The 14,593-nt window shown below is 39.9% G+C and overlaps 1 protein-coding gene across 2 annotated transcripts in view; it reads right to left on the bottom strand.

Annotated features, from left to right (window-relative positions):
* Positions 1-720: 720 nt before the first annotated feature.
* Positions 721-14,593, bottom strand: part of METTL8 (methyltransferase 8, methylcytidine) — a 154,936-nt gene continuing 141,063 nt past the window's right edge. For both annotated transcript variants that reach the window (XM_044933891.2, XM_044933902.2), the window contains one exon: positions 721-923. In XM_044933891.2, coding sequence (XP_044789826.2) covers positions 851-923 — 73 coding nt within the window. In that variant the 3' untranslated portion in view covers positions 721-850. The remainder of the gene's footprint in view (positions 924-14,593) is intronic.

Raw genomic sequence — 14,593 nt, 5'->3', positions numbered from 1 at the left:
ATACTGACTAACCTTGAATGAAACCCAACTCTATGCTCTGCCCCCCCACCAAAAAGTACCTAGTGAATTAGTTTGAAAAAAATGAAACCAAAATGTAATTTGAAAAATAAATATATAAAACATGAAAAACATTCAACAATAAAAAAGGGGAATAGTAATTCCTCATCTAATCTCTGCCCCTTGTTCTCCTCCAGAGAGTGTTGTTAACAATTACTTAATCTATACATGGTATTGACATTTATGTGTATATTATATATATTCAGATACATACAGAGAGAACAGATGGATTGATAAGTATATAAATATAGATATCTCATGTATTCTTTTTTAGATTGTAAATTTCTTCATATATACAAAAGATTATAATGTATAAATGATGGATAAAGATTATGACTAACATGAACACTATTGTATCAGTCTTGGTCCTAGAAACAGATGGCATGCTTAAACTGGGAAATCGAGGCAAGCTGAATAAAATAATTACTTTCAAAGTTGCAAGCAGGTTTAGAGGAACCAATAAGGGTAATGGAGTACTTGATGGTTTATCCAGGTTTTGTGGCGTTCTAAACTTCTATTCGGTTTTTAAAACCTTCTTTAAGGAAAAGAAGGTCAAATGTTTGATATAAAAGAAGGTATATAAATGAATTTAGAATGAGAAAGAAAGCATCAAATCACAAACAGATAAAGCTATAAATACCACAAATACTACAAAATCACAAATATCATCATCATATTACTAGTAAATTTATTATATTTCTTTAATACTTTTCCCTACTTTTTTTTGTTTTTCATTACATGGTCTTTGATCTTCACATGACATTGACTTCATCCTCCAGAGAAAGAACAGAAGCTAATTCAGACTTCCCCCAAGGATAGCTTCTTCTGGGTTCCCTAATCTGTTCAATTGACCCATGAGTTCCTCCCTACAAGAGAATGAGAATAGTCCAGTATCACAGTTAGAAGAACAAATGGTAGCACTTGTCCTGTTGAGCATGGGTCAGAGGTACCATTTTTTAAGAGTAAAGGCCAGAGCATTTTACAAAGCTAAGGAAACTCTCAGTACATCTTCTATGCTTAAGAATGCTTTTGTCACTGCCTATGCCCAGCACTTCTATGGCTCCTTAACCCTTCAAGACAAAGTCTCAACTTCTGCACATGACAAATGAGTCTCTTCATCCTCCTATTCCTTCTCACTGGCCTGAGCTCGTAGTAGAACCTTCCTTCAACTACCTCTGCCTGTTCCGTACAGTTTATACTCCAGGAACACTCAATTGAACTGGGGTCTCCTGCACTGCAGGTGGATTCTTTACTAGTTAAGCTACCAGGGAAGTCCTCACGAACACTCAGCCACTTACAATTCCAGAACATCCTAGTTCAGCCCCATTCCTGAGCCTTTCCACATGATGTTCTCTGCTTGGAATACTCTCCCCAGTTTGTCCAGCAAATCTGCCCTGTGCCTTCAAGTCACAGATGAAATGCTAGCCCTCCTACAAAGCTTTCTTTCACTCCCTTAGACACACTTCAGGTTTTCTTAAGCACGCCTTTGTTACTTACTGACACAGTAATCTTACACTAATGCAATTGTTTGCTTATCTCCTCACTGTGAGTGTGTGCTAAGTTGCTTCAGTCAAGTCCTACTCTGTGACCCTATGGACCCTAGGCTGCCAGGTTCCTCTGTCCATGGGATTCTCCAGGCAAGAATACTGGAGTGGGTTGCCATTTCCTCCTCCAGGGGATCTTCCCGACCCAGGAATTGAATCCTGTCTCCTTCATTGGCAGGTGGGTTCTTTATACTAGCCCACCTGAGAAGTCCTTATCTCCTCACTAGCGTGTAACTTTCTGGAGATCACAGACTGAGCCTTCCCATCCTTGGATCATAGGCACCTGCAAAGGGCCTGGCACACAGTAGGAACTCAAGACATGTGTTTTCAATGAATGAGCATTGAATAGACTTCTATAGGCCTAGCACTGTACTAAAATATTGTCTCATTTTGTGCTTATAATAACCCTATGAAGAAGTATTCTCATCCTTATTTTATAGATGAAGAACTGAAATTCAGTGAGTTTAATTTGCCCATAGCTCTTTCAACCCAGTTTTGATGCCAAATATTTATGCTATTTACTAAATACATTATCCTGTTTCTTAAAAACCTGGTAGCTCAGACAGTAAAGAATCTCCCTGCAACGTGGGAGAACTGGGTTCTATCCCTGGGTCAGGAGGATCCCCCGGAGAAGGGAATGGCTAGCTACACTAGTATTCTTGTCTGGAGAATTCCATGGACAGAGGAGCCTGGCGGGCTACAGTCCATAGAATTGTAAAGAGTAAGACACGACCGAGAGACGTAACTCTTTGCCTGCCTGTCTGTTCTTCGAAGCAGGTAAATTGGGCTGTTTTGGTAGTACATAAGCTTGCTGCATATGGCATGGCTGACCCAACTTTCTCTGAAATAATACACTGTTTTTCATTCTCTCAGAGATGAAAATCCCCATTATATTTCTGCCCCATCTACTCCCGCTGAAACTGCTCTTTTTAAATGTCACAAGTGATCTCTCTGCTGCTGAATCTAACAACAATTTTTCTCTTATCTTTTTTGACTCTGGATAGCTTTCTACAAAGTCGACCACTGCCTTTGTTCTGGGAATAATTTTCTCTCTCAGCTTTTGTGACAAACCATTCTCTCAGCTTCTTTGCCTGTCTGTCTCACCTTTCTGGCTCTTCCTTCTCTTCCCTACCTCTGAATATTGGACTTGCTCAGAGTAAAGACTTGAACTAGCTGCTCTTCTCTACCCTAGGTGAACTCACCTGATCCCATGAAGTTAAATAGGATCCACATGCTGTTGCTCAAGGGCATCTCTCCAGCCCAATTGTCTCCTTACATTCATACATCCAACTAACTACTTGATATCACTACTTGATTGTTTCACTGGAATGCCCTCAATTTTCTTTGGTATCTCTTAATTTCTCCCCTCTCCCAGTGCCCCAGTTATTATAGCTATGCAACAAACCACCTCAATTTTTTTTAATTAATGTACAGTTGATTTACAATGTTGTGTTAGTTTCAGGTATACAGTAAAGTGACCCATATATATATTTCAGTTTCTTTTCCATTTTAGGTTATTACAAGATACTGAATATAGTTCTCTGTTTATACAGCAGGTCTTTGTTGTTTATTTTACACATAGTAATGTGTATTTGCTAATCCTATCAGTTCAGTTCAGTTCAGTTGCTCAGTCATGTCCAACTCTGCTAACCCCACGGACTGCAGATGCCAGGCTTCCCTGTCCATCACCAACTCTGGAGCTTGCTCAAACTTATGTCCACTGAGTCAGTGATGCCATCCAACCATCTCATCTCTGTCATCCCCTTCTCCTCCTGCCTTCAATCTTACCCACCATCAGGGTCTTTTTCAATGAGTCAGTTCTTCACATAAGGTGGCCAAAGTATTTGAGTTTCAGCTTCAGCATCAGTCCTTCCAATGAATATTCAGGACTGATTTCCTTTAGGATTGACTGGTTTGATCTTCTTGGTGTCCAAGGGCCTCTCAAGAGTCTTCTCCAACACCACAGTTCAAAAGCATCAATTCTTCAGCGCTCAGCTTTCTTTATGGTCCAACTCTCACATCCATACATGACTACTGGAAAAACCATAGCTTTGACTAGATGGACCTTTGTTGGCAAAGTAATGTCTCTGCTTTTTAATATGCTGTCTAGGCTGGTCATAACTTTCCTTTCAAGGAGTAAGCGTCTTTTAATTTCATGGCTGCAATCACCATTTGCAGTGATTTTGGAGCCCCCCAAAATAAAGTCTGACACTGTTTCCACTGTCTCCCCATCTATCTCCCATGAAGTGATGGGACCAGATGCCATGATCTTAGTTTTCTGAATGTTGAGCTTTAAGCCAACTTTTTCACTCTCCTCTTTCACTTTCATCAAGAGGCTCTTTAGTTCCTCTTTGCTTTCTGCCACACAGGTGGTATCATCTGCATATCTGAGGTTATTGATATTTCTCCCAGAAATCTTCATTCCAGCTTGTGCTTCATCCAGCCCAGTGTTTCTCATGATGTACTCTGCATAGAAGTTAAATAAACATGGTGACAATATGCAGCCTTGACATACTCCTTTTCCTATTTGGAATAAGTTTGTTGTTCCATATCCAGTTCTAACTGTTGCTTCCTGACCCGCATACAGGTTTCTCAGGAGGCAGGTCAGGTGGTCTGGTATTCCCATCTCTTAAAGAATTTTCCACAGTTTATTGTGATCCACACAGTCAAAGGCTTTGGCATAGTCAATAAAGCAGAAATAGATATTTTTCTGGAATTTTCTTGATTTTTCGATGATCCAGTGGATGTTGGCAATTTTGTCTCTTGTTCCCCTGCCTTTTCTAAATCTAGCTTGAACATCTGGAAGTTCACAGTTCACATAACCAATTAAAAAAGTATATAATGCCCTTGTTTAGACTAGTGAGGGGGGCACTGTCCGTCCCCCTTCTGATGTCTATGTCAGAAGCTTTCTCTGTCCCTTTTTCACTTTAATAAAACTCTGCTACACAAAAGCTCTCCAAAAGTCTGTTTCTCCAGTCCTGTGTAAGTTCTGGTGGCTCTATGGTGGGGTTAATGGCGACCTCCTCCAAGAGGGCTTATGCCATACCCAGGTCTACTGTATTAACCCCACCATAGAGCCACCAGAACTTACAAAGGACTGGGGAAACAGACTCTTGGAGGGTACAAACAAAAGCTTGTGTGCACCAGGACCCAGGAGAAAGGAACAGTGACCCCAAAGAGACTGACCCAGACTTGCCCATGAGTGTCCAGGAGTCTCCAGCTGAAGCCAGTTGGTCAGAGTGGCCTGCTCCAGGGTTGGGGGCACTGCGTGCAGCAGTGTGTGCATGGGACCTTTTGAACCTTTTGAAGGAGGTCACCATTATCTTCATTACCTCCACCATAGTTTGGCCTCAGGTCAAACAACAGGGAGGGAACACAGCCCCGAGCATCAACAGAAAATTGCATTAAAGATTTACTGGGCATGGCCCCGCCCATTAGAACAAGACCCAGTTTCCTCCTCAGTCAGTCTCTCCCATCAGGAAGCTTCCATAAGCCTCTTATCCTCTTCCATCAGGGGGCAGACAGAATGAGAAGCACAATCACGGAAATCTAACTGATCTGATCATATGGACCACAGCCTTGTCTAACTCAATGAAACTATGAGCTATGCCATGTAGGGCCACCCAAGACAGACAGGTCATGGTGGAGAGTTCTGACCAAACGTGGTCCACTGGAGAAGGGAATGGCAAACCACTTCAGTATTCCTGCTTTGAGAACCCCATGAACAGTATGAAAAGGCAAAAAGATAGGACACTGAAAGATGAACTCCCTAGGTTGGTAGGTGCCCAATATGCTACTGGAGATCAGTGGAGAAATGACTCCAGAAAGAATGAAGAGACGGAGCCAAAGCAAAAACAACACCAAGTTGTGGATGTGACAGGTGATGGAAGTAAAGTCTGATGCTGTAAAGAATAATATTGCATAGGAACCTGGAATGTTAGGTCCATGAATCAAGGCAAATTGGAAGTGGTCAAACAGGAGATGGCAAGAGTGAACATCAATATTTTAGGAATCTGGGAACTAAAATCGACTTGAATGGGTGAATCTAACTCAGATGACCATTATATCTACTACATGGGCGAGAATCCCTTAGAAGAAATGGTGTAACCCTCATAGTCAACAAGAGTCCAAAATGCAGTACTTGGATGCAATCTCAAAAATGACAGAATGATCTCTGTTCATTTCCAAGGAAAACCATTCAATATCACAGTAATCAAGTCTATGCCCCGACCACTAATGCTGAAGAAGCTGAAGTTGAATGGTTCTATGAAGACCTACAAGACCTTCTAGAATGAACACCCCAAAAAGATGTCCTTTTCATTATAGGGGACTGGAATGCAAAAGTAGGAAGTCAAGAGATACCTGGAGTAACAGGCAAATTTGGCCTTGGAGTACAAAACGAAGAAGGTCAAAGGCTAATAGAGTTTTGCCAAGAGAATGCACTGGTCATAGCAAACACCTGCTTCCAACAACACAAGAGAAGACTATACATGGATATCACCAGATGGTCAATGCTGAAATCAGACTGATTATATTCTTTGCAGCCAAAGATGGAGAATCTCTATACAGTCAGCAAAAACAAGACCAGGAGCTGACTGTGGCTCAGATCATGAACTCATTATTGCCAAATTCAGATAAATTGAAGTAAGTAGGGAAAACCACTAGACTATTCAAGTATGATGTAAATCAAATCCTTAATGATTATACAGTGGAAGTGACAAATAGATTCAAGGGATTAGATCTAATAGACAGAGTGTCTGTAGAACTATGGACAGAGGTTTGTGACATTGTACAGAGGCAGGGATCAAGACCATCCCCAAGAAAAGGAAATGCAAAAAGGCAAAATGCTTGTCTGAGGAGGCCTTACAAATAGCTGAAAAAAGAAAAGATTCAAAAGGCAAAGGAGAAAAAGAAAGATAGAGCCATTTGAATGCAGAGTTCCAAAGAATAACAAGAAGAGATAAGAAAGCCTTCCTCAGTGATCAATGCAAAGAAATAGAGGAAAAGAATAGAATAGGAAAGACTAGAGATCTCTTCAAGAAAATTAGAGATGCCAAGGAAACACTTCATGCAAAGATGGGCACAATAAAGGAAAGAAATAGTATGACCCTAACAGAAGCAGAAGATAATAAGAAGCGGTGGCAAGAATACACAGAAGAACTGTACAAAAAAGATCTTCATGACCCAGATAACCACGATGGTGTGATCACTCATCTAGAGCCAGACATCCTGGGATGCGAAGTCAAGTGGGCCTTAGGAAGCATCACTACAAACAAAGCTAGTGGAGGTGACGGAATTCCATTTGAGCTATTTCAAACCCTAAAAGATGATGCTGTGAAAGTGCTGCACTCGGCATGCCAGGAAATTTGGAAAACTCAGCAGGGGCCACAGGATTGGAAAAGGTCAGTTTTCATTCCAATCTCAAAGAAAGACAATGCCAAAGAATGCTCAAACTACCGCACAGTTGCACTCATCTCACACGCTAGCGAAGTAATGCTCAAATTCTGCAGGCCAGGTTTCCACAGAATGTGAACCATGAACTTCCAGATGTTCAAGCTAGATTTAGAAAAGGCAGATGAACCAGAGATCAAATTGCCAACATCTGTTGGATCATCAAAAAAGCAAGAGAGTTTCAGAAAAACATCTACTTCTGCTTTATTGACTATGCCAAAGCCTTTGACTGTGCGGATCACAATGAACTGTGGAAAATTCTTCAAGAGATGGGAATACCAGACTACCTGACCTGCCTCCTGAGAAACCTGTACTCAGGTCAAGAAGCAACAGTTAGAACTGGACATGAAACAACAGATAGGTTCCAAATTGGGAAAGGAGTACATCAAAGTTGTATATTGTCATCTGTTTATTTATCTTATATGCAGAGTACATCATGAGAAATGCTGGCCTGGAAGAAACAGAAGCTGGAATCAAGATTGCTGGGAGAAATACCAATAACCTCAGATATGCAGATGACACCACCCTTATGGCAGAAAGCAAAGAGGAACTAAAGAGCCTCTTGATGAAATTGAAAGAGGAGAGTGAAAAAGTTGGCTTAAAACTCAACTTCAGAAAACAAAGATCATGGCAAATAGATGGGGAAACAATGGAATTAGTGATAGACTTTACTTTCTTGGGCTCCAAAATCACTGCTTATGGTGACTGCAGCCATGAAATTAAAAGATGCTTGCTCCTTGGTAGAAAAGTTATGACCAACCTAGGCAGCACATTAAAAAGCAGAGACATTACTTTGCCAACAAAGGTCCATCTAGCCAAAGCTAAGGTTTTTCCAGTAGTCATGTATGGATGTGAGAGTTGGACTATAAAGAAAGCTGAGAGCGAAATAATTGATGCTTTTGAACTGTGGTGTTGGAGAAGACTCTTGAGAGTCCCTTGGACTGCAAGGAGATCAAACCAGTCCATCCTAAAGGAAAATCAGTCCTGAATATTCATTGGAAGGACTGATGCTGAAGCTGAAACTCCAATACTTTGGCCACCTGATGAGAAGAAATGACTCATTTGAAAAGACCCTGATGCTGAGAAAGATTGAAGGCAGGCAAAGAAGGGGACGACAGAGGATGAGATGGTTGGATGGCATTACTGACTCTATGGGCATGAGTTTGAGTAAGCTCCGGGAGTTGGTGATTGACAGGGAAGGCTGGCATGCTGCAGTCCATGGGGTCGCAGAGAGTCAGACATGACTAAGCGACTGAACTGAACTGAACTGACACAAAAACTCTTGAGTGATCAAGCCTGGTTCCTGATTCCAAAGCTAAATCTTCTTCAGAGATCACGAATCTGACATTATTCACCTTAAGCTTTCAGTAGGTAAATAAATAGATAGATATGTGCATCCAGTGGCAGCAGAAAAAAAGCTATTTCATCCTCAGTGCCTCTTTAGCCAGGAAGAAAAAGAAATTCTTAAGAAGTCTTCTCCCATGACAGCCAAAGTCCAATTTCCAGACTTCTTGAGATTCCAGCATCTAGATCCAGTTCCCGAAACAGACCTGGCTTCTTGATCACACTCTGTCCCTAGAGAAGTCATGCTTCTCAAATGATCAAAGCTATATACCAATTGTATGTCTTAGAGGAGGTGGCCTCATTAAACCACACTTGTTTCTGATGTGCAGAGAAGTTTGTGTTGGGTTTCTTAGGATCCCCATTTTCATACAGGCAGCTATCTGCAGCCCAGTCTAACCATCCACTTTTAGATCATCTCTGCAAACATTGTGCAATTCCAAACATTCAAAGACACAGACACAATGGTGTCTAAACATTTTGGATTTGTTACAACACTACATTTATCTTTTTCACTCCCCACTCACCTAAGAGCTATAGGCATATATTTGATTTTCCTGAACTAAAAAGAATCACAATGAAGTGATTTTGAAAGCATTTTTGAGACTTTTGCCAATTTCTTTAAGCTTTGTCAACAGCCTCAGGTGTCAAAAGACCAGCACTCCTTATCACCCATCTAAAGGCCTCTTGATAATCTCATTAGTACTGAAGGTTGGTTTACCATTTCATTTGGCCTTTTCAAGATGTTATTTTTTTCCCTTTTATTCACACTAGATCTTCAGCCAAGAAAATGTACCACCAGCTTCCCTTTGAGGAAGATTTTGCTTTTATTGTTTTTACTGCACTTATTTTTCTTTCTTTTTTTCTTATGATAGCTTGCCGTATTCCCTCTCAATTTTGTTTTTATGATGTTATTTAACCCTTTGATACCTGCTACCTTTATTGATAACAAAATGGTAGCTTATTTGTCTCTTCCCTTTGAAACTCAGGAAGGATTTGTCAAGTGAGACATTTTAAAAAATAACAAAAACCAACTTTATCTGTTTGGCAGAGAGTCACTGCTGTATGTGTGATGCTTCCCTCCATTACTTTTCCCCGGGACTGACAGTTTTTTGGTCTGTTTCACTGGCTGCTGTGTCGTGTTCCATTACACTGTCTCATCCCCAATGGTTTGGTAGCAAGTCTGTGTGATGAATGAGTCTTGGTAAACTGGAAATCACAGTTAACACTTGGAGTCCTCCACACTCTCCCTCAACCATGTATAGGCCACCTCATATCCTTTTTCTGCTGCAAAGAACTATGCAACTTACTCTAATACCTATTCATCTGTCTACAAGATGAGATTGTAGAAACCTTAGTCAAAGACTATGAAACCTTAGTGAATACAAAACATGGCTGCCATATCTAGGATTTTCTCAGCTACCCCTTTCCCCATGTGGAGTTTGCACTGTTTAAAATTTAAGTTTTCTGATATCTAAAGGCTAGTTTTCTGGTTAGGCCAAAGAAAGCATGAATGTTAATGAGCAATATTTTAATCAACTCTCTCAAGCTTTACCACACCACTCAACTATCTTATTGCTAAGAAGGATTCTACAAACTTTTCAGATGGAAATCCTTTGGACTGGTGCCTTACAGACCAACCTTGAGAACAGTTTAATGTGATTGGGCTTTTATTGTTTTCAGTGCGTTCAAAGAAAGGCAAATATTTACTACATCTGATACTTTGTCTCTAGTCAACTGATGTTTTAAAAAGACAAGGTCTCTTTGAGCACTTTATTTTCTTCTAAGTACTCAGAAAAGTATTCTGTTCTGCAATGCTCTCATAATGTTCCATCTGTTCTGATTTTTCAGAGGCTTTTTTTTTTCTTTTTTATAAAAATCTCCTCAGAAAATTCAATGAAAAAAGGTAAAGGCTTTACTGCCAGTAAATTTTTGTTTCTCTTCTTTCTGGGAAAGAGCCAGTTTGAGTTTAAAAATAGACCTGAGAAATGTCTAGCTTGAGATTCATTCAACCCACTAATATTTGCTCTAGAATAATAAAGGAGATTTGATACATCGGAACTAAACTGATCCCCATATTTGTCACCTTTCCATTTCAGATCAAATAAAACACCAAAGCAGCCTTCTGTCGAAGCAAAATTCATTATGTCAACCGCCCCCTCTTTCTTATTTTTAATTTATCCTGAAAAAAGTGAAGTTGGCACCTTAGGTCATTCAAAATGCCCCATGTTAAACGTTTATGAATTGATGCTATTTACTATTAATTTCCAGTAGCAGTTACTATGGCTCTAATATCAAGTACCCACTAGGAGAAAAATATTGGGGCAATCAAAAAATGACTTAATTTTAAAGTTTTTAAAAAATGATATTATTGAGGTATAGTTGATATCAATAAATGTCACAAAATCTAAGTATATGATCAATGAATTCTTTTAAGTGCATATAATTGTTTAACTGCCCTCGCAATTATGGCATAGAGAATTTCCATCAACCCAAAAGTTTACCTTTGCTCCTTTGTGATTTTTTCCCTATCTTTGGCAATCACTCATCATTGCCTTTCAGTAACTCTCCTTTTTACTTTTCTAGACTATTACATAAATGGAATCACACAGTGTATGGTCTGCCTTCTTCTGCTTAGCATAATGATTTTGGGACTCATTCATGTTGTTGTGTGATTCAGTAGTATGTTGGTTTTTATTGCTGAGCAGTATCCCATCATTTGGATATAGCACACAGTCTACCCATTCACAAGCTGATGAACATCTGTGTATTTCCAGGGACTTCCCTTGTGGTCCAGTGATTAAGAATCTGTCTTCCAATGCAGGGGATGTGGGCTCAATCCCTAGTCAGGGAACTAAGACCCTGCATGGCTTGGGGCAACTAAGCCTGAGTGCCACAACTAGAGAAAGCCTGCATGCAGCAAGGAAGACCCAGCACAACCAGAAAAAAAAAAAAAGAAAAAAGAAATTGGATGTCTCCAGTTTTTGATTATTCATAAAGTTGTTAGGAATATTCAAGTACCAATCTTTCAGTGAAATATATATTCATTTCTCTTGCATGAATATCTAGGAGTGGATTGCTGGGTCTGATGGTAAGTGTTTGCTTAATTTTATAGGATGGCCAGTTTTCCAGAGTAAATGTATCATTTTGGCTTCCCACCAGCAGTGTACAAACCCTGTGGTTGCTCCATATCCTTATCAACATTTGTTATTGTTGGTCCTTTTTATTTTAGCCATTTTTGTGCTGATGTAGTGGTATTTCATTGCTATTTTAATTTGCACTTCCCTATGGACAGGGAGGCCTGGCGTGCTGCAGTTTATGGGGGCGCAAAGAGTTGGATTCGACTGAGCGACTGAACTGAACTGAATGACTAAAGGTATTGAACATTTGTTCACGCACTTATTTTCTGTATTCTTCTTTGGTAAGATGTCCATTCAAATCTTTTATCTATTTTTAAAAATCAGGTTATAGGATATGGAAATAATTAAGATGGGATGCTCAGAGAGGTATTGTTTTGGTATGGCCAAACCGATAACCATAGTCTAATCATGAAAAAAAAAAGTCAGATAAAATCCATAGAGGGCCTTCTACAATATACCTAATCAATACTTCTGAAAACTATCAAGATCAGCAAAAACAAGGAAAATCTGAGAGACTGTCATGGCCAAGGAGAGGGAGACATGACAACTAAATGTAATTTAGTGTACTGGATGGGATCATGAAACAGAAAAATGATACTAGGGAAAAACTAAAGAAATCTGAATAAATGATAAACTATAGCTAATAGTAACATATCGATATTGGTTCATTAGTTGTAATAAATATACCATACTAAAGTAAGATGTTTATAATAGGGAAACTGGATGTGGAGTAGGGGGTGAATGCGGTGGGTAATAAGGGAAGTTTCTGCACGACTATATTGTTCTTCTAAAACTGTCCTAACAAAATACCACAGCTTTGGTGGCTTAAACCACAGAAATTAATTTTCTCACAGTTCTGGAGGTAAGACATCCAAGATCAAAGTGCTCTTGGGGCTGGTTTCTCATGAGATCTCTCTTTGTGGCTTGTACACAGCTTCCTTTTCACTGTATCCTCACTTGGTCTTTCCTCTGTGCACGTGGGTGAAAAGAAACTGATCTCTGGTGTCTCTTGTTCTTTATATAAGGACACCATGAGGTTGGATTAGACCCCCACTCATATAACCTCATTTAACCTTAATTACCATGCCAAAATTACCATCAAATCACCAACATCTGTTGGATCATAGAAAAAGCAAGACAATCTCAGGAAAATATCTACTTCTACTTCACTGACTACACCAAAGCCTTTGACTGTGTGGATCACAACAAACTGGAAAATTCTTCAAGAGCTGGGAATACCAGACCATCTTACCTGCCTCCTGAGAAACCTGCACGCAAGTCAAGAAGCAATAGTTAGAACTGGACATGGAACAATGGACTGGTTCAAACTGGGAAAGGAGTGTCAGGGCTGTATATTGTCACCCTGCCTATTTAACTTATATGCAGAGTACATCATGTGAAATGCTGGGCTGGATGAAGCTCAAGCTAAAATCAAGATTGCCAGGAGAAATATCAATAACCTCAGATATTGGAGAAGGAAATGGCAACCCACTCCAGTGTTCTTGCTTAGAGAATCCCAGGGACAGAGGAGCCTAATGGGCTGCTGTCTATGGGGTTGCACAGAGTCGGACACGACTGAACTGACTTAGCAGCAGCAGCAGTAGATATGCAGATGACACCACCCTTATGGCAGAAAGTGAAGAGGAACTAAAGAGCCTCTTGATGAAGGTGAAAGAGGAGAATGAAAAACCTGGCTTAAAACTCAACATTTAAAAAATGAAGATCATGGCATCTGGTTCCATCACTTTATGGCAAACAGATAGGGAAACAACAGAAAAAGTGACAGACTTTATTTTCTTGAGCTCCAGAATCACTGCAGACAGTGACTTCAGCCATGAAATTAAAAGATGCTTACTCCTTGGAAGAAAAGCTATGAGAAACCTAGACAGCATATTAAAAAGCAGAGACATTACTTTGCTGATAAAGGTCCATCTAGTCAAAGCTATGGTTTTTCCAGTAGTCATGTATGGATGTGGGAGTTGGACCATAAAGAAAGTTGAAAGCTGAAGAATTGATGCTTTTGAACTGTGGTGTTGGAGAAGACTCTTGAGAGTCCCTTGGACTGCAAGGAGATCCAACTGGTCAATCCTAAAGGATATTAGTCCTGAATATTCATTGTAAAGACTGACCCTGAAGGTGAAGTTCAATACTTTGCCCATCTTATGTGAAAAGCTGACTCATTAGAAAAGACCCTGATGCTGGGAAAGATTGAAGACAGAAGGGCAGGGGGATGACAGAGGATGAGATGGTTGGTGGCATCACCAACTCGATAGACATGAGTTTGAGCAAGCTCCAGAAGATGGTAAAGGACAGGGAAGCCTGGTGTGATGCAGCCCACAGGGTTGCAAAGAGTCAGACATGACTGAGCGACTGAACAACAACAACCATCCTAAAGACCCTATCTCAAAATACAGTCATTTAGAGGGTTAGAGCTTCAACATATGAATTTTGTGGGAGGAGGGAGACACAATTCAGTCTGTTACAGAGAAGAAAGTGAGGGGAGGACCATAGAAATTTTTTGTAGAATAATGGCTTAAAAATTTCCAATCTTGATGAAAATTCTAAACCGACAGATCCAAGAAGCTCAAGAAACCCAACCAAACACAAGAAACTAGAAGAGAAGTATACCAAAACACATCATCTTAATCAAATTGTTCAAAATCAGTGAAAAGAAAAAAAACCTTAGAAGTCTGAAAAAAAAAAAAAAGATACAGAGTAAACAAAAATAAGAATGACAGTAAACCAGCAAACTCTTGTCAGAAAAAAGGCAAGTCAGATGCCAGTGAAGCAACGTCTTTAATGTTCTGACACAAAACCAAAAACTCTCTCATCCTAGAATTTTATACCATGCAAAAGCATCTTTCAGAGTTAAAGGCCAAATAAAAACGTCTTCAGGTGCAGAAACATTGAAAAGCTTTTCACCAAGAAATCTTCACTATGAGAAATGTTTAAAAAAATCCTTCAGGCACAAGGAAAATAACAGCAGATGGAAACCTGGATTATACAAAGGAAAGAGGAACACCAGAAATGGTAACTGTGAGGGTAGATGTAAAAGACCTT

This window comes from Bubalus bubalis, chromosome 2 (genome assembly GCF_019923935.1).
Source record: "Bubalus bubalis isolate 160015118507 breed Murrah chromosome 2, NDDB_SH_1, whole genome shotgun sequence".
NCBI lineage: Eukaryota > Metazoa > Chordata > Mammalia > Artiodactyla > Bovidae > Bubalus > Bubalus bubalis.
This window is presented reverse-complemented; position numbering and strand designations above follow the sequence as displayed.